Source organism: Phyllostomus hastatus, unplaced genomic scaffold (assembly GCF_019186645.2).
Source record: "Phyllostomus hastatus isolate PE091 unplaced genomic scaffold, TTU_PhHast_1.1 phas_scaffold_1066, whole genome shotgun sequence".
Lineage (NCBI taxonomy): Eukaryota > Metazoa > Chordata > Mammalia > Chiroptera > Phyllostomidae > Phyllostomus > Phyllostomus hastatus.
This window is the reverse complement of record NW_025334004.1, coordinates 18,078,180-18,099,716: the sequence shown is the minus strand read 5'-3', so window position 1 is coordinate 18,099,716 and position 21,537 is coordinate 18,078,180. Positions and strand designations below refer to the sequence as shown.

Here is a 21,537-nt window from a genome sequence, read left to right as displayed (position 1 = left end):
CTGCAAAGCTGAGAGGAAGGGTAAGCAGCATTTCCCAAATTAATGAGGTGAGGAAGGTCATTTTAGGCAAAAGAAGCAAGAGATGACCTGGGTGAAAGGGCCACTAGGGCATTTTTCTCAAGAACAAGCCTTGGTGTTAGTGCCTGGAAGCCTCTAGAAGCAAGGAGCCACCGTGTGCCCTAAGTGTCTCCAATGCCAGTTTCAGCCCATCCATAAGCATTGCTTGCTCAGTGTATACGGAATCTATTAGCTTCAGGCTGGGATGAAGCACAGAGGCATCCCGAGTGCAAGGTCAGCTTGAAAGAAGCCCCTCCATACATGTTACTCCCCGGACACCTCACTCACCTCACAGCAAAGCACACGTGGGGTCATGCAGTCAGAATTTGAATGGAAGGGTATCTAGGTAACAAACGTTTCTTGTCAGTCAGGCCAGAGAAGCAAATCTTCCAAAATCACCTTTCTGAGAGTTTAGCTGAAAGCATGCCGATAAACCTCCCTTTTCCTTGTCTTCTCTTTTTTTGTAATGCCTCACTTTATAAATGGTTTTGTGTGCTTTCACAGTGAGCTCATTACCCTGTATACAGAGCAGAGTTCTCAGGTTCACTCACTTGCCCATGATGGGAGCATTCTAGCACAGGTCAATATTATGCCCAGTAGAAATGCTATTTTAAGGGGATGGCAAAATATTTATCAGCTTCTCTATGCAGAATGGCTGTGCAATTTTTGTTTCGGTTCTTGGCTAGCACTCAGAAATGCTAGTTGGAGTAAGAGCTGAAATGGGTGCAAAATGTCCCTCCAGGACGCTGTGGCCACTAGTCCTTAGCCCTTGGCCCATGGAGCAGCGTGTGAGCGCGGTTCTGCTGTGCTCCCCACTGTACCCTCCCGGCCTCTGTTCACCCTTTGCCCTCACACCTGGCATAGGCCCCCCCATGCAAAGCAAGGAGGCTGGTGCAGGGATGGAAGGGAGGCCAGCCTGTTATGGCTGGAGAATGAAATATTATAATGGGGGATGTTTTGTTTGGTAAAAAACAGTTACTTTGGAATAACTGTTTGAATCCAATCTCTGCCATTCACCATTCTTTAGCAAGTGACTTCTTTTCTTTGGCCCTTAGTTTCCTAATCTAGAAAATGTTGCTATTTGCTTTTGGGGTAAATATAATGCTATATATAAAATATACAGCAAAATACCTAGCACACCTAGCAAACAGCAGTCACTTTACAAAATGCACATACCATCACCAGTAGTCATCAAGTAAGGGCTCCTCTGGAATAAAGGAAAAAAGAGGGGGGAGCATTCTTTTTATCGTGTATATATAGTCCAGGAATTTATTAAAACTTCATAGCCACTGCAGTACTGCTATCTAGGACATATTCAGTCTAAGCCTCTGCTGTTTCATCTGTGACACAAATAATAACCTACACAGACTTATAAAGCCACGTAATTAGAAACCACTGTACTACAGAACACGTGCCTGGCCCTCGATACCACTTAAAGTAGAGAACACCTTTCCCTGATTAGTGAGCAGGTTCCTTTTGTTCAAATAGAGTGAAGTCAGTGTGCATTTGTTTGCATCCTTACATGTTAGTGCTGAAAAAACCCATGTCACTTCTCACTGTTTTCTCCACTGGTGCCTGCATACATCTCAGTGTGCACATACACAAGCACGAGCTCATTTAGTTGTGCTTGCGTGTGGTTATATCTTGTTTATACTGTTTGGGATCCAGCGAACATGCTGCAAATTTAAGCTGCCAAATTAACGAGGACATTGCTTGTTTCATGCCAACCGTAAAAAATTCTGTCAATATAAAATAAAGCGGGTATTGGGCTGGTTTATTCTAAGAAACCAAGATAATCTTCTCAGGGGAAAGATTTTTTTCTTCCTATTAAGCTAGAGATATTTCCAAATGTGTTTGGAAAAAAAAAGCGTGTATAGAAATTTCTGCCTGTGGAGTTTCTTTAGAAGAGCCATTAATTCTTCCTGGACGAAAGTAAATGATAGAGTTGATTGCTCCTCAGGGTTAGTTTCTCAATAAACAACAGCGATATTTACTCAAGAAGCTTAAAAATGATTTTAAAATAGCATTGATTTATTATACAATAAATTAATATATATATACACTGTACAGTATATACATATGTATACTACATATACACATACCCACAATAACATTTAGTGGGACCAGGAAAATATATATATATATATATATATATATATATATATATATATATATATGTTTGTGTGTGTGTATATATCTAGAGAGAGAGATAAATAGATATATGTAGATATATAAATTCTAGCAAAATAGTAATCTTCATATAGTCAACATTCATTTGGAATACTTTAGATGCTTTCTATAAACACATTCCTCCCTGCATCTGCTATGAAGATGCTTAGACACTGGCTAACCTTCTATTGCACTGGTGTTGCTATTTCCAGGCTCTTTGGGGGCTTTGGTTTTCTCCCAACTACATTTATTTCTGTTCGTGGTGGGGGGCGGGGGGTGGCTGTTCAGTCTGATCACCTCAGCAAGATTTATCAATGTGTGTCTCATGGAGGATAACTGGTCCTAAAAGTGGTGCATGTGTTTTAAAGCCCACCGGAGGGGCATCACTCGCATTATTTACAGACGCCACACTGCAGGGCCTCACGTACCTGCTTTCTAACAAAGCACAGTGGCAGCTCCCAGCAGAGACTCAACAATTGTTGCTACAAAGTTGACTCTTCAGGAGATCTTTCTTAGATGTGGTCTTGCATGTTTTCATGGATGGTATAAGGGTCAGGAAATAAAGGTTAATGTTACCGTATAGGGAGATCTTGTTCTCATGTAGCAGTTCTTGCCCACATGAATGGTGTTGGTGCTAGTGATTCTCAACCAAGCGGTATGGCATAGTGGCAAGAGAACAGTAAACTCCATCCAGAGGTGCAGGACTGCTACTAGTCCCCTGTGTGAGCCGGGGAAACGCTCTAAACTGTATCTCCTTTCCCTTTTGTGCAATCGGGTGATCTTTGAGATCCCTTCAGGCTCTGACATGTCCATGTCTAAATGGAAATGATTGTTAGGCTCCTAGGACTGCAGGTGCTCAAAAGAAGGGAAAATTTATTTTTTTAAGATTTTATTTATTTATTTTTAGAGAGGGAAGGGAGGGAGAAAGAGAGAGAGAGAGAAACATCAATGTGCAGTTGCTGGGGTTCATGGCCTGCAACCCAGCCAGGCATGTACCCTGACTGGGAATCAAATCTGCGATGCTTTAGTTTGCAGCCCATGCTCAATCCACTGAACTAAGCCAGCCAGGGCAGGAAAATTTCTTACATAAATCATGTATACAACTAGTTGACTCAGATAGTGGATTCCATGAGTCATTCTCATGATTCTCAATTTTAAGTGGCTTTGTTTAGCATTGCTGTGTGTCCCATCCCATCAGGTTGGCATTTAACACAAAGCCACATTCCATTTGCTGTTTAAACGAAATGACTTGTGCTTCCATCCTGCTGCCTGAAAGAAACGTTTTCTTGCCTCCATTGAGGACCGCCTCTGGACAGTCCCCTAATTCCAAGGTCCGCTTACTCAATTCAGGGGGAAAATCCTGAGAACGGTTGCCTTGAGGAGAGAAACTTGGAAAACCTGCTTAATCAACCATGGAACCCAGTTCTTTCTAAATGTTGATGTCACGTCTACTGCATAAGATCGTTGTTAAGTGTGGGCACACCAAGTCCAGGAAGAGTTTGAGTCTTAGCCCTACACTGTACTCAGAACTAGCCCCCTTCTACCCTCCCAAGGCTTGTCGCATTTCTTGTTCCGTTAAGTCAAGTGTCATCGTAACAAAGCTGTTTTTCCTTGACAGCAAAGGCGTGTAGTACAGTCCAAAATATTAAACTATATAAATTCTTTTAAAAATTTAATCCTTATTGTATTTTTTCCCGTTACCATTTAGTGCCCTTATACGCCCTACCCCCAGCAATCACCACACTGTTTTGTGAGCTCAGATGAGGGACTCCGTAGTTCAGGGTCAATAAGACTGACCTTGGTTGCAGGAAGACCTCGAGTGTCATCCAGCTCTACCATGGTTGTCGCATGCAATAACTACTGTGAAAAAGGGGAACAGACAACGTGACAGAAAAACACGATTTCTAAGGTGACTTTTAAAGAATGCGTGGGAGCTAGACGGAGGGGAGAGCATTCCAGTAGAAGGAACAGCACAGGCAGAAGCAGGCTTGCAGACGCCAGGGTGGCCTGAGCGTGGGAACTGTGTCGGACAGTGGCATGAGCTGAAGCTAGAAAAATACACTGAGGCCAGATCGTGGACTCTACTTGAAACCTGAATCGTACCCCTTATGAATAAATCCACAGTAAGTTTTGAATGATTTTAAGAAGGGAATTAACATGGGCAGATTTGATCTTAGGATGATCTTGGCAATAAGAATATAGCTCCTATTTTCACCGAATTTGCTGTATACTAGCAAGTTCATGTTTAATTGTTTCAATACTACTATTTTCAATAACTTTTGATATTTTAATATTTGTTAGGTTCTTACCATGCACCAGACTCTGTTCTAAGCTCTTTTGAATCCATTATCACACTTAATCCTCCCAGGAGCTTTATGAAAAGATTCTGTAATTTTCCCTATTTTGCAGGCAGAAAACCCAAATATGAGAGGCAGGTTGAGTAAATTGCCCAAGTTCGTATAGTATGTAAGAACCTGAATTCAAACCTGGGTCATCGGATCCTACATTAGTTTGAAGCACCAGGGCAGTAGTCTTGGACCCTGTATGCACATGAGAATCACCAGGGAGCTTAAAAACAGAAACAAAACACAGTGATGCCCAGAAGTCTTGATTAAATCATAGTTCCTGGTGTTGGGTGTTTGACATCAATTTATTTTTAAAGTTCCTCCCAGTGATCCTGAAGAGCAGAGAGGGTTTTGATCTGCTGAGCTTGACTAGGCTGCCACCTTACCGTGGGCTGCACAGTCATAAACATCTGTATTCCACCCAAAATCACAAGGTAAAAAAACTACTAAGTAGTAAAACACCAGTTTTACTCTCACAAAGAAAAATCATGGCCTTATCCTTCTTAAGAGTGGCAGGCAATCGAGAAGCAAAGTCAAAGAAGATAGAGGTAAAAAGGAAAAGTGACAGAGAGAGGTACCAAGATGGGAAGGAGGAGAATAGCTGAAATTGGGGTTACTGAAGTAATAAGACACTATCTACTGATGGGTGGTTGATAATATCAGAGGCACATTTGCAGAATGTTTCCTTTCCAGTGATTGTACAAAGAAAGACTCCCTTGCCATTACAGATCGCATTTCTTCTTGGTAGACTGAAGAATGCTTTACCCACTGACTGCATCCCTGTAATATGCAGAGCTTCAGTCCAACATAATCATAAGTCGCTTTGTTATTGTGGAGGTAGCAGCCCCATTTAATAACATATTAAATGCATTATTCATTTATGTAACTCAGACCCAGGGACAGCTGCTGGTATGAAAATAGGAACATTCAGTAATGCAAAAAGCAGGTGCGTGCTTACTTGAGTAAATTAACTCTGTATTTCTGCACAATTTTCTTCTAAATTTAAGGGACAGGTCTGGTAGGGCTAATGCAATGCCATTTTCATCCAGGAAATAAAATGGTTTCAGAATGGTTTTTAATGAGCATTTAAAAAAATTACCAATAGTCTCTCTGTGGCAGAATCCCAGGGGGGATGGTTCCGTGCTTTGGATTTAAGCAGAGCTCCTGTTGCTACCGGATTCAGGGAAGCCTGAGGCAAGGATTGGTCAGAGCAGAGACAAACAAGAGGGATGTTCCCTTGCTGACGGTGACAATGGTGATGGTGAGCCCATGCCTCTATGGCCGCTAGCCAAGACAGAGGCACAGGTGTGCTTGGGTGCTAAGTGATTAAAAATCATAATCTGTCTTTCTTTTGCCTGGTGCCTTGCCTCAGAAACACACAGGGACTTCCTGACTCACAGTTAAATTCACTGAGATGCTGTAATTACTGTATGACATTGACAGCCATTTTCTTGCTACCATTGCTGGTACCAGAATGCCACCATTGCACAGTGTCAGTGGCATTCCTTTATTTTTTCTCCCACATGCCATTATTGTCTATTTTAATCAGCATATACTCACAAACACATCCAACAGAATTTTTAAAATAGCCAATGAGGGACTGTTAGAAATGCTCAGGCATAACAATGCCCAATCAAAATGGGCAGGGATCTTAGTGCAGGAGCAGGGCTTTGGAGGCTGCCTGCTTGTGCTAGTTGTTAACCCTTTAGTTGCTGGTCTGTGAGGAGAAGCAGGGATTCCCAAGATAGGGATCAACACTGCCAGGTTGGTGGGTGAGGTGTTAGGGCAGTGGTAATAGCCGACTACTGTGCAGATATTTCATCTTTCAAAATGGTACAGTCATCCCAGTGTGGACCTCGTGATTATCAGTCTAGCATATTCAGGGCTCAAGGATGCCTTCAAGGAGCTTAAAGTTTACCGCCATACACAGGAAGGCAGTTGACAAGGCATAAATTGATTTCTATCAAGTCAATCATAAGGATTCCTTTAAGCATTTAAAGGAGGGACGATATTTCTCCATTTGAAGAACCTGTACAGTGTAGTGGTAAAAAGCAGATGTATTCTAGAGATAAATTGTCTAGGGTCCTGGCTGTGTAATCTTGAGAAAATTAGTTAACTTTTTTGAACCTTAATTTATTCATCTATACCTTAAGTGTAAGAATACCTTCCTTATTAGAGATATTTTGAAGGTGAATGAGAAAAGTCTTGTTAAGAACTTAGCACAATAACTAAACTAAAGCATAGTAAGAATGCTCTATGAACGTCTCACTGTCTTACTATGTTACTACCACAGTCAGGAAAAGACAGGTGATAAGCTGTGAGTGGAAGCATGGGCAGCTTTGGAGCATGCAGGAGGACACAGAGGCAGAAAGAGCAGAGAAGTGTGGCTAGAGCAGAATGAGCTTACTGGAGAAAAAGAGTCCAGAAAAATAGGATGGCATTAGCTCGTCAAGGGCGTTCTGCACAAGGTAACTGGATTTGCGACTTATCCTAAAGACATCTGGAAGACGTGAAAGTTGTTAACAGGTAGGAGAAATAATAATAGTATTAAATAAAAATAATTGGCAATATTTCACAAGCATTTGCTAATTGTCAGAGTGGTTTTAAGCACTCTGTGTACCTTAATCCATTTAATCCATACAACTCCCCTACAAGGTGAGTTAAATATTAAAAATTGACCTTGTAATGATTCACTGTGTTCGAAGCACTTTCCCCGACAGTGTTTAATTTGACTGTTTCAAGCATGCATTGAGCTAGTCAATTCTGAGACTCAGGAACAGAAGAGAGAACCTTTAGATTTGAAGGGATTAGAAAACAACAACCTGCAAACCAAATTTAGGACACAGCCAGGTTTTGTAAATAAAGTTTTATTGGAATGCAGCTGTGTTCATTCTTTGCACATTGCCTATGTCCACTTTCACTCTACAACCAGCGTTGAACCCTTGCCACAAACACCATATAGACAACAAAGCTTAAACATTTACTATCTGGTCCCTTATATAAATAGCTTGTCAACCCCTGGCCTAGAAGGGTGGAAAGATCTTGGGCTTTGCTTCCAGTCTGAGCTCTACCACCAATTACAGACAGTAGTCTTGGGAAATCAAATATATGAATCCATAAAGTAGTTACTGTAGACCACACACAAAAAGATGATGAATAGGTAACACTGAACCTGCAAAGCCTTAAAGGTTAGGCATCCTCAAACCACAGATTTAATTTATGGTGAATCTGATCAATTATACAGGGTAAATTTTTAGGATAATTCATTTTTTATTTTTTGTGTTTTTTATTGTTCAAGTATAGTTGTCTCCATTTTCCCGCCACCACTTTTCCCCACCCCACCCACCCCCATTTCCCACCCTCGATCCTACCCCTCTTTGGCTGCTGAAACAAGAAGAAATAAGCAAAACAATAGGAAGGATTTCCTCAATCAGCAGACTGAAGTCTCCTTACCATGAGATTTCAATGGTTTTAAACAGTATAACCCCTCATGAAATATTAGATAAAAACTATGAAATTTAGCCAACATTCTGCATTATGTCATTACTAGAGCATGCTCCATGAGATGTAATGTTAAACCATGTCGTCCCATAACAATCTATTCTTTCTCTGAGTTGCAAATTCCTTTTGCAATATATATTGCTACTCATTCTAACCCTTAATTGTATAGCCCTTGAAGTATCTTAGATCACCCACACAAATCTCTTCAACTAGATTATAAATTTAGTGAGGGCAAAGACCATTTCCTCTACTGCTGTGTGGTTCCCACAGCTGTGAAGTGAAACAGTTCATTGATTCGCTAGGTGAATCAAAGAAGTACATGAAAGTGCTAGTAATAGGAACACCATATTATTATGAGGATTTGTATTTCTGTTGGGTGCTTTATATGACTTAGCTGTCATCCTCAGAGCTACATGAATTGTAGTTATTGGTAGCCATCAGGACTAGGCAGTAGGTTTAGTTTAAAAAATTGGGAGCAATCCAAATTACAATGAGCCCGATTACAACTTGACCTTCTCTCCATGTAGGTACAGGAAGGTGGTTTCCAATAACTGCACTGACGGAGTGAGAGAACAGTACACTGCCAAACCCCAGAAGTGTCCGGGGAAGGCCCCGCGGGGGCTCCGGATCGTCACTGCTGACGGAAAGTTGACAGCGGAACAAGGGCACAATGTCACTCTCATGGTGCAACTGGAGGAGGTAGGAGTGACTTCCATCTCCCCGCTACCTTCTGCAGCCAGGGGTTTTTTTCCCTAAGAAATCATGGCTTGGTTTATATATCTTTTCAGGTTTTGTTGACATATTTTTAACTTGATTATTTAAATTTTCATTTCCTTCCACTTGTAGTTTCTTGTTATTGTTATCATGTCACCTTCTCTGATGCAATTTTTCAATTGTTTTTATTTCACTGCAAGTATTCTTCACTTCCGCTCAGTATCTCATTTCTCGGGGGTTCTTTTTGGATTTAACCTTGCCTTATTGGCACTTTTAGAAAAACATTTTTGGGTTTTTTTTTAAAGATTTTATTTATTTATTTATTTTTAGAGAGGGAAGGGAGAGAGATAGAGAGAGAGAGAGAAACATCAATGTGCAGTTGCTGGGGATTATGGCCTGCAACCCAGTCATGTACCCTGGCTGGGAATTGAACTGACGACACTTTGGTTCGCAGCCCACACAGAAAAATGTTTCTTTTCCAAAATACATTAATGCTTTTTTAAAAAAATAATTTCACATACACACATCCTCAATCAACCAAAAAAAATACCAATACCGTCTTCCTCTCCCAGCCCGAAGTCTTGGGTTTTCTTTATCCACAGGCAGCCTGCTGGGTCATACATATACCAGAGGCCCATCTCAACACGAACGAGCACACTTTCTTTGGCAATTGAGAGTCTGTGCTTTTGTGGGACTTTGGGGATATTATTATGAGCATCTTTTTTTGCCAAGTTGTGTTTATCTGAATTTTCTGAATATTTAGAAGACAGATAAGATGAGACTTGTATCATGTGTTTTTGGATAGACACAGACATTTCTGTCATCTTGTCAATGAGGAGGATGGTCTCTGAAGGATACACACTTCCGTTAAATGATCTCGGTTATTAAATCAGACAGCCCTACTACCAGCCATGTTTTCTGAGCACCTCAAATGTAGCCAGCGCTGTGTGAGGCCTGTGAATACCCAGGAGTTTTCAAAGTTAATGATGTCACTAGGGTTTGGATTCATGACAGTGCCTTCCAGCTTTCTCTTCTGAGAGGCCAGTGGCGTTCAGTTTTTCATGGGCATGAGAATCAGCCCGGGAGCATTTTAAAACAGTTCCCTGGGCCGCATCTCCAGGGATTCTGATTCACTAGGTTGGGGTGAGGCCCCAAAATATGCATTCTTTTAACAAAGTCATAGATTATACATTGTGCTTCAAGGGAAAAATAAGGCAAAATCAAGGGGAGTTGAGTAGTCTGAGAGGCTCTGGGTGTGACTTGAAGATGAAGTCATTAGAATTATATGTTAGGTTTGATCAAAATTGTTAGTATTTTAATTCCTGTAGGAAAAACAAAACAACTGTGAAATAAGTTTGAAACTCTGGCACAGGTGATATTGGCATTTCTGGTCCAGGGACCACTGAGAGAACCACCGCTCTAACGATACTGCTTTCTGCTGTCTCCTTAACAAGTGCCTTTCAGCCATACCCAATCTTCTAAATGCTAAGGTCCCTGCAAATTCTACAGTTGGAACTAGAAAGATAGAGGCCAGTTTAGGCCAATTGGAGTTGTTTGGTTTCCCAGAACAAAATCTTTGGGGACTTCTGCCTGAGGCTATGACATATCGGCTTGCAGCAAACCAAACATGTGTGTATATAGAGAGAGCAAGAGTGAGCGTGGCAGTCAGAGTCAGAGAGACAGGGACAGAAGGAGGAAGACAAGTGCCGGAGAACCATCCAGAGGATTTGAGAAGCCGAAACTATTTTCTTGAACGATGGGAGTTTCATAGCGGTGAGTCCAACATTTTGAGCTCTATTTCCCTCAGGAACTTTGCCAGTGCATGCATCACACTGCATCAGAGGTCACATTTCAGATTCCCTGTGGAAGTCCGAACAGAAAGTGTTAGCTGGACAGCACTGAAGGCTGGGAAGATAACCGATAACCGTTGGTTTCGGGGCCTACCAAGGCAGCTGGGGTGGATGAGGTCACATTTCAGAGAGAAGGCAAGCACAGAGTGGCAGCACAGTATTCTGTGCCTGTCCCCTCCCTGACTTATTTGACAATATCAAAGTGACACAGGCAAAGAAGGAAGTAGTCCCCGAGAGGATTAGAAGGTAAGCTTAGATTTTACAGGTATTGCATTTTCAGGAGATAAAAATTTGAGTTCAGACACTGTCAAGGAGGAGAACCCTGGTAAACAGTACAAGACCAGGTTAGGCTCCTGAGACTCCTACAAAGCTCTGCCCTAGCAGTACAGACAACTCAGAATTAGACCAGGCTCTCTACACCCTGAAATCCAACCTGAAGTTATTTCAGTATCCAAATAGTTTAGAGTGATTTTTCCCCTACCCTAAATGCCTGCCAGAAGCTAAAAAAAAATCCTCTTAAAGAAAAATAACACAAATCAGAGACCTTATCTATTTTTTATATAAAATGTTGGGCATTTATTTTTTTGGAAAAAATGATGGCTATATCCAGAAATAGAATCAAGGGTCGGGGGAAGCAACAGAAAAGGAACAAATTTGCTGATATATGAGGACCCTTGAAAGAACAGTTTTCTGAAAGGTGGCTGATATGTTTGTGAGTATGGGGCAAGATGGAAAATTCACCCTCCCACAATAGTCAGTAAGAATCAGTAATTGAAGGGAAATTGTAAAAGCAAAGAGAAAAGAACTGATACTAAGAACTTCAGTGGGTATCCAGGAAATTGAAGATGAATAGAGGATCCGTTCATGAAGAAACAACAGTACAAAATAATGCCATTTGTAATGTATGAGAAAAAGGATAGAATATAGAGAAAAGAAGTACCATATTTTTCAGACCACAAGATGCACCTAGGTTTTAGAAGAGGAAAATAGGAAAAAAAATTTTGAAGCAGAAGATGTGGTAAAATATTTAATACCATAAATAAAATAATTTCCCACCAATGTAAATGCAAACAGAACTCAACAGCAGCATTAACAACCATTATTCCTCCCAAATTTGCAGGTGGGAGGTGGATGTGAGTCTTACAGTCCGAAAAAAAGCCTAACAGAGGTAACTGGAGTCCCAAAAGGGAAAGAGAAAGATAAGGAGCCAGAATAATTTTGAAGAGATATTGTCTGAGAATTTTCCAAAACTGATAAAACATATTAGCCTATCAAACACATAGATATAGGAGAATCACCAAACTCCAACCAGACTAAATACAAAGAACCATTCTCAGGCATCACATTCAAATGACTGAAATCTAAAAAGAAAGTGAACAATTTTAAAGTAACCTTAAGAAAAATGGAAGGGCATTTTTGAAGTGCTAGGGAAAAAATCAAATGTGACAGTAAAATAAAGATATTTTTCAGATGAACGAAAACTGAGATGAGTCATATAGGCTGATTTCTGTCAAAAAAATACCACGGGAACACTTTGTAAAGTATCTCTAACCACAATGCTGTACACCTGGAACTAATACACAATAATATTGAATGTAAACTTTAATTGAAAAATAAAATTAAAAAAAATACTAAAGGTAATTTTTTTAGCATAAAAAAAGATGACCCCAGGCAAAAGCATTCAAATAATGGAAAGAATCAAGAATAAGAAAAAGCGTATATATGTGGGTAAATTGAAATTAATAGTAACACTGCAGACCAAAAATGATAATCAGCTGTGCAATTTAAAATATATATAAAATTAATACATGATATAGCATGTAAATGGAATTAATTGGAGTTAAAATATGTTCAGGTCCAAGAAATACCTGTGAAGAGGTAAAAGTAGTAATTTACATTAGACACCAACATGTCCAGAATGCCCGTTTTAATATCTAGAGTAACTAAAAGAATAGTAAGGGAATATTTAACTATCAAGTTTTGACAGGGAAATTGGAATAATATTAAAAATGCTTATCCAAAATAAGCCAAGGAAGAGAGAAAATGGAGTAGAATACAGTTGAAACAAAGAAAACAAATACTGAAATGTAGATTGAAACCCAAATATTATTAGTAACTATATGAAATAAATAATTAAGGATTTCTGCAGCTCCCTTAAAAAGTCTGTACCTAACGTAACCCAAGACCATGAAGCTATACCATAAGTTCATTCAAGGCTCTGATTCAGCTTGAAAAGATTGTTTTAAGTAGGGGCCAATGTTTACATATTTTCCATATGCATATCTAATTGACCCAGCACCGTTGAAAGACAGTTATTTTCACACTTAATTGCTATGAGCTTCTGTTGTAATGGAATTGACCATATATGTGTAGGTAGGTCTCTTTCTAGACACTTTGTTCCATTGGTCTGATTTTCAAACCTGTGTTAATGGTTCATTTCAAACACATTTTAGTTATTCTAGATTTAGAGTAAATCTTGATATTTGGATATATAAACCTTCCAAAACATGGACAGATAAATGTACATACACACACACACACACACACACACACATATACACACATATTTATACACACATACACGTGTAGCTTATAATAGAATCAAAACACAACTCATACCTCCAGACAAACCTAACAACATATTTTCAGTAGCTCTACACAAAAAAACTACAACTCACTTGGAAAAAATGGAAAACTGCAAGTTGATGGAGGGATGTACAATGATCATGAATTAAAAAATGCAATATTTTGAGATGTCAGTTTTTTTCCATGTGGCTCTTAAATTAAATGCAGCTCCAATAAAAATCTTCAGCATTTTTTGTGGGTTATAATTGACAAGATAGTGTAGTGATAGCAGATATACATATCCCCTACACAAACAAGCCAACTAGGAAAGGCAATAGAGAGTTGAGAAACATATCTATACATATACACCCACTTATTTATGACAAATGAGGCATTGTAGTACAGTAAATTAATTATAATATTTTCAGTAAATGGTGCTACAACATTGAGTATCCATATGGAAATGAATACATGAAGCTTGACCTCTGGTAACACACACACACACACATACACACAAATGACTCTAATCTGATTGTCACTCTAATTTTGAAAGATAAAACTAAAGTGGTCAAAGAAAAGGACAAAAGAGTACCTTCATGACCTTGGGTTAGGCAAATATTTTTTAAACAGGAAAAAAACGCACCAAGTTTAAAGGAGAATATGGGTTAATTAGAGTACATTAAAATTTACAACTTCTTTTCTCCAAAAGACACTGTTCAGAAAATAAAAAGGTAAGCCCTACAGGGGAAGAAGGTATTTGTAATACATAATTTGAATAAAGGGCACATACCCAGAAAAATATAAATAAATCTTACACGTTAATAAGAAAAATTGTGCCAAAACAATTGAAACTGCACAAATGACTTAAGCAGTTTTTTTTCAAAGATGGTAACTAAATAGGCAATAAGCATATGAAAAATTTCTCAATGTCACTACTCAATGGGGGAATGTAACTAAACACTATTCAGATATTACTGTGTACCTATCAGAAGGTTTATATTTAAAAATATTAATACAAATTTCAAGAGTTATTGAGAATATTCGGTAACTGATCAATCATACAATGCTGTTTTTGAGTCTAGATTGGCATCCCCTCTTTGGGGATTTGTGTGCATATTTTCATATCGCTGGCTGAACATATGTACAACCTATGACTCAACATGTCCACTCCTAAGTATATAATATGTATATGAGAAATGCATACAGATATGCACCAGAACATATGTAAAATCATGTACAGCATAGTTATTCATAAGACCTCAAAACTGGAAACAAATAGGCATTAACAGTAGAATGGAGAAATGAATACAGTATACTTATAAAATGGAATACCAGACAGCAATAAAAAAGAACAAGCCATTGCTATATGGAAAAATTTGGACGAATCTCATATCCCACACTGAACTAAAGAAATCAAATGGGAAATAATCATACTGCATGACTCAATTTAATTAAATTGCAAAAATAGGCAAAGCTAAATTATGCTGATAGAAATGAGAATAATCGTTAGCTTTGGAAGGAGAGTGATGGGGTAGAATTTGAGAGGTACTGGCAATTGTTAATTTCTTATGGTTTTTAATGGATTCATTTGCTTTTTAAAATTTGTTATATATTCAAATTTTGCATATTTTTATGTATGTTATGCTCAACAAAAAGCTTACTTAGAAATCATTTTGGCAATTCACACAAAATATAGTGCTTGTATTTAGGTTTTTAGGGAAGGAAAGGGAAAAGAAAGGAAGCTTTTGGGGGACTCCTAGGGAAAGATTCACCTTGGGGGCCAGTCCTAGACCCTGCATTTGTCTGCATGGTGATCATAAAGACCTCTTCCCCAGAGACATGAGGAACCCAATTATGATACTCAGAAGAAGAACATTTTTTGAAGCAGCAGATGTGTATGCTGCAGCAGGCTTCAGAATTCAGACTTTTGTTTTATTTCTAAGAACACAGGAGAGCCGGACCTGAATCGAGAGCCCCACCCTGGTCCGCCCTGACCTTTGCTCAGTGGAGTGTGCCTTCCAGGGGCAGAGGCCAGGCTCCCATCTGCTCAGCTTTGCTCTCTGTGTAAGATCAGCGGGCACCTCCAACTCGGCTGAGTGATACGGGAGCGGCCTGGGGACTCTAGTTCCATGATGTGTAAATTCATGCCTCTGGGCACAAGAAGGGGGGAAAAAGTAACAAGTCGGTTCATTCCACTTGAGTGGGCAAAGCTACAACAGCAGGGATGAAATCTGCTGCCTTCAGCTGTCAGGCTCAGTGCCTTGATGCTCTCGTGTCCTGGTTCAGACTACCAAGCCCAGAGGCCCTCACCCCATCTGAAGGACCTGGGGACCTCACACTTGACCGTGGGATTCTGTGCTAGAGATTCACAAGCTCTTCTTGCAGAAACAACCTCAGTTTCTCTCCTAATCTCTGGGTTATGTATGTAGGCATGGATGGTGCACGTGATGAGTTGGACAGAATAAAGAATAGCAGAATGTCTAAGTAGCTGGGGAGTACTGAAATATGACACTGTGACAACAGTTCAGAAATGCCACAGTTATTGAGCACTGACAGTGGTCGTTGGTGAGCGCTTTCATGGATTATCTCATTTAGATTTCACAGCAACCCTCCGTAAGTAGGGATTATCGTCATTGTCATTTTGTAGATGGCCCAGCTGAGGCACAGAAAGATGAAGTAACTTACATAAGACCGCAAAAAGTGACTAAATAGTAGAGCCAAGAGTCAAATCCAGGCTCTAAGGTATCTTGCCTTTTTATTGTTTTTCTATGGTGGAAAGAACCGTTTTCTGGGAAAGAACTTTGCGTGGTTGCTAAGGCTCCATAGAAACGGTCAGTTCTGGGCAGGTAGTGACAAAGATCAAGGAGTAGAAAGAATAGGCAAAATTATCTGTGACCTAGCCAGGCTGGCCTATGGCTGCTTCTGTGTTCTTAGATACTAGTCAACATATAAACCAAGATATCCTCCTGATTGTCTGAGAATATTCATGGATGGGGAGCAGTTTGTTGAGAACCATTTCAGCAAAGAGATGTCAAATTCTCTCTTGAGTTTCCCCCTCTCTGCAAAACTGTGCCTTTATTGAGTGGCTGCTGTGTATCTGACACTGCTTTATCCACTCTAAAGACTGTTAGAAAATACAGGATATGAATGCACCACTCAAGGGGTTTCCCATCCATGTATACCAAACTTCTTCAGGCTATACCATCTTTTAAATTTAATTTAGAACAAAATCAAACAAGCCTTGACTTATATCAGGGGCAACACATGGAGTCTCTCTCTATATTCTCAAAATCTCTGGAAGTCCATTTCTCATTTGAATTTGATGCCCCTAAGTTTACTTTGAATATATGCCTGATTTACACCCTCATACCCAGTGCCAATTCTTCATAACAATGGGGATATTAATGCCATGCTTCTGATGCCCCTAAAGTAGCAGGTCCTCAAGGGGTCGAAGGGACCAAGAGGCCTCTGCTGTACTCAGCTTTGACACTACAGCGTGATTGATGCAGAAGTGGGCAGCCTACCCACCTCTCCAAGTTGGTGTAATATTTTGTCATTTTGGCACCAATGATGGTGCCTTTGTGTCTTGTTTTACTCGTGGTTTATCTTTCTCCTACAGGTTTGTCTTCTGTCTGTGGGGCTGGGCCGGCCTAGAGGCTGGTGCAACCCTCCTGTCTTCGCCCCCCAGTTACATGCATTCAAATGAGCCCCTCCACGTGGGTTTCATCTCCTATGCCTGTCAATCACAGCACTGAAGACCTGAGGAACCACTTGTCCCACCAAGTAGCTAGACTTCCATGTGTGTTTATTTGTTCTCCCACAAATATTTTACTAAGTTTCAATTTCAACTCTTGTACTTTTCACTCATCAGTAGACGTAGTTCAGTTTGTGGAAATAAATGTTCTGGGTGAACTAGGACCTCTGCCACAGCAAGGTTTAGATCGAAACCTCACCCCACGAAACAGAACATATTAAATACTGTGTATCCATAGAAAAGAAAAAGAAGGACGAATTTACTGCATTATACTGTAATAATTTTTAGCACCCCCCAATAAATTATAAGGAATTCTTATGGCAGGAACCATGCCATTCCTGGCTGCAGCTGGGCTGTCTCTATGCACTACGCCTAACAGGTCGATGGGAACTCAGTCACTGTGTGTGATTTAGATAGGCGTCCCTAGGGGTCACAAAGCTCACACTTAAAAGGAAAAGAATCTAAAATTTGAATAACATCCAAAATCTATTAAAGTCTTCCTCTGAAACCTAAATCCCTTCCTTTATTCTATACTAGTGTATGTCCTAATTCTAACAAGAATATCAATGAAAATCTTGCTAAAACCAGAGCAAAGAGGAAAACTTCTTATTGACAAGAAATAATCAAAGGCTAGGGGCACAGAGGGTCGCGTGTAAGCCCTTGTGCAATAGCACCCGAGTCAGAATCTTACAGGTTTTGACATGTGCCGGAAATAGAAGCCCTTCCTGCAGATAGCATGTGAAGCCACCCACCACATCTAGGTGACAAGGATGACTCCATAACACAACTCCTTCAAATCCCACAGCTGGCTTCTCACCCGGTGTATCCCTCCAAGCACCACATAACTGTCGACGTTGATGAAAAGCCCCTTCTTAGGGACCCCACCCCTACTCTTTTTAGGGTTCCCTCCAGTATACTCTACTGAGAGCACCTTCGTCGAGAACAACAAGGTAAAGGAGCCCGTCTCACTCCCAGTTGAGACTCAAAAGGAAAACACACACAGACACACACCCTATCGTGCGTTCATGCATCCTTGTTTCCTTAAGGAACAAAAAATCGTTGATCAAGGGACCCACCTAGAGGGGAGAGGAGGAGTCCATGAAATTGTGTCTGAGAAGCCCTTTTCCAATTACACTTGAATTTGAGGAAGCTGATTAAAGGTGTTCTCTGAGACCCAGGCATGAGCGGGGGCCCCTCTCTGTCTGGAGACTTCCTGAAGATGAATGTCCGCAGGACCACTAACGAGCACCTAATGAGCCTATAGACTGTCAAGGCGATAACTCAGCTTCCCATAGAAATCCAATGCGAGACCCTGAAGGCACAGGATGGATGGTGAAGGGCCTAATTATTCTCAAGAACAGAACTGATTCGGAAGGCGTTTGTCTGAGCGGACTGCTAGGCAGAAGTAGTCCCTGCATGTTAGGGAAGATAATTAAAAACGTTTTAAATAGCCGTGAGAATAAAGAGATGCAATTCACTGCATAATTTAAGACTTTTAAATTAAATCTGAGGCAAGAGACTAAAATGAAAACTTTGATCTGCATCTCATTGTTTTAATACTTTCATTTACATACAAAGACTGGAACTTAATAAGGAAGATTCTTGAGTATCACTTCTTCCGTGAGATTTAACTTCAGGACATGAAGGTTGTGTCCTCGTTAGATGGATTTCAATGATCTGTAATTTCCCAGTAGCGTTCTGAGACTTACGGCAACCAGAAGTGACCATAATGTGATAACACTTCATAAATATTGCAGGATGCTGCCAGCCATCCAATGGTAGAGAAGATGACTCCTGACGAAGTTTTCTGTGAGACGTTCTTTTGTTGAATTCTTCCCCTGAAAGAATTTGACCTACTTTTTCATCTGGGGAAAAGTCGGGGCTGATAAAGACGGCACGAAGAGTGAGCAGGCAGTGGTACCTCTGGGCGGGTGTTTGTTGCTAAGCCAGCCCAGATCTGAGCGGGAAGCCTCAGCTGTTTTCCTCTTCCACACAAAGGAGCCGGAGCTGATCTCAATGGGCGGTGGGGGATTTAAGAGGCTTTCTCGTGTATTATTCCCTACTCCATTCAGCTTTATTCTTTTTGACTCGAGCAAGGCAATTGAGCCACTCCATTTCTTCTCCCTTGTTGCCTCAGCTTAAAAAGGAAAGAAGGAAAGGGGGCGGACAGTATAGGTTGTCTTTAGCCAGAGGCCTGCTGTCTGAAGTTCAGGTTGGATTGCTCCACTCACAACTCTTTCGAAGGCTCCGCTTTTCTCTCCCCTTAATACTAGGCCACATACCTTGGTGAGCTGCTCTCCTTCAGGGTTTCGGAGAGTAGATGCTGGCAAAGAACTTCAGTCTGCCTTCGTAAGCAAAGAGAAAGAAAACCTGTCTCATTACGGAGAGCTTTAGCTCGGTGAACATCCCGAGGGCTAGAATGATGAAAGAGTCTTCAGTTTGGGTTTTCAATCTCTCAGCCTGTCTGCCTTAGGCCCTGCAACACTGATGTTCCACTTCATCCACATGGGTGGCCACTGGCCCTGAATCCGAGCTTTACCGAGCCACACTATTCTTGCTTAAGGGTGTAACTTTCTCAGGTTTCTAGCTTTGTACTTGACCGACAGTTCATTATTCCATGACTCTTCTGCCTTGCCAGTTCAGTCCTCAGCAGAATCTACCGTTAATGTGCGATGTAGATTCTCCACTGTGTGGCAATGGCACTGGACTAAATTCTGCACCTTCAATGTAGAGCTGAGATTATTTCAGCAACCCCAAGGGATGTTGGAATATGTGTGGCTGTCCAATAATGCCAGTAACAAGAATAATAGAAGGATAAAAAATTACACTATATGTGGACTAGAAATGAGAATTGGGATCATCGTCATTCTGCCCAGGTACAATTACAGGTAAAGAAATTGAGGTCCAAATGTAAAATAACATTTCGAAAGGCATATGACCAAGTCTCCTAACACTAGGGCTATCGCCCGACTTCAGAGGACACCTCTTACACATGGAGCGCCTCTGTGGACCTCTGTAGAGTCCCTCGGGTATCACAACATCCCAATAATTTGGGAAGGTGATGAAGTGACATCCAGGACAAGAAATCATATGGATGTCATAGATGGGGTCTTACAGCTTGGTTAATTTAAGTCCACTGAGTGATAATACTGTATGTAACATTTTTGAAAGCTCTTTTAAAATGTCGACAGCATAACATAAGACAGTATAATGATTCCAGTGTTGTTGTTGTTGTCGTTGTCGTTGTTGTTGTTGTTGTCGTCGCCATAGGGGTGGTGGTGGTGGTGGTGCATTCTCATTGGTTCATATGGTATTCACCAGTCTGTTAACAATGTAATCTCCGGGTGGCAAGATTATGGGTGAGTTGATTTTTCCCCTTATTTAATGGATGGTTTACATTTTCTCAATGCTACATTATGTTTTTCATCTCCATTTTTATTTTTTAATAAAGCTAACATATTTCTATTACATATTTTACTGCTAGGAAAGATTCATTACATAGGTGTATTTGTAAAGAAATCTTCTTTCTACTATTTTTTAAGTAATGTAAATTTTGTTCTTATTACGTATCTGAATGTTTTAGAGTGTTTTTTTTAGTCGTTTAGTCGTAGAGTAGTTTTTTTTTTATAAAAAGCATTTGTAAGATGTAAGTGATTTGGCAGCCCTACTGTTTTCCTGCCGAAGCCTGCTGAGGTCGTTCTTGAAGCCACGGTGCACTGGTATCAGTATAGCAATGTCCTTTATCACCTAGAGAGTGTTTCCAAAGCACAATGGGTCAAGGTCCTGACCTTGCCATACCACAGTGTCTCAGTGGAGTGAAGCGGCTTTGCCTTCTAGTCATTTATCTGTTCACACAAGCCAAGTGTCCCTCCCACCTTATGGTAGGTAATCTGTTCTTTCTAAGCCAGACACCAAGCACAGAAGACATAAAAATGAACTTTGGAAATGTGTTGTGCATTCACACACACGGTGCTGCAGCTTATTTGCCAGTGAAGATTTAAAGCATTTTGATGGTCCAAGTGTTTGATTGGATGTACACTTGGTCTAGCATTAGATCCAGAAGAGCACGGATAACTAGGCAAGTGCCAAGAGCCAGAGTTATCAAAGTGGGGCCCAGTCATCTGCATTTCATCAGCGAAAAAATGAACCATCATGTATCTGGTCAAATGATTTGGCGCGTCCATAGTCTGGTCTTGTTGCCTTTGTCACACCTGAGTTCTCTGGTGAGATCATAAAACCCTATGCTCTGCCCTCCTTGCTCGTGAATGTTCTCCCTCCTGGTCAAGGCGTCCACTTTCTTGGTTGCCTTTGCTTGCAGATTGGTGCATTTAGAGAGATGCTTGTGCCTTGGAAAGCCATCTCTGAATACATATAAGGAAGAAGCTGACTCTGTATTCTGAAATTGTGCTGATACCTAGATATCTTGAGACTGTTTTCCAGAGCTCAGTTTTGAAATAGAAAAGAAGCTCACAGGGCACGATTTGAACCAGACATCCATGGGAAAGACTCTCTCCCAACTGATCTAGTGAGGCAGCCTCAGCTCTCAGCAACAGTGGCATCTGTTACAGGGCATACCAAAGAG

General features: G+C 40.6%; 1 protein-coding gene across 4 annotated transcripts in view; it reads left to right on the top strand.

Annotated features, from left to right (window-relative positions):
- SORCS1 (sortilin related VPS10 domain containing receptor 1) overlaps positions 1-21,537 on the top strand; it is a 484,554-nt gene that overhangs the window by 406,150 nt on the left and 56,867 nt on the right. For all 4 annotated transcript variants that reach the window (XM_045854533.1, XM_045854532.1, XM_045854534.1 and 1 more), the window contains exon 18: positions 8,600-8,771. In XM_045854533.1, the coding sequence (XP_045710489.1) occupies positions 8,600-8,771 (172 nt within the window). The remainder of the gene's footprint in view (positions 1-8,599; positions 8,772-21,537) is intronic.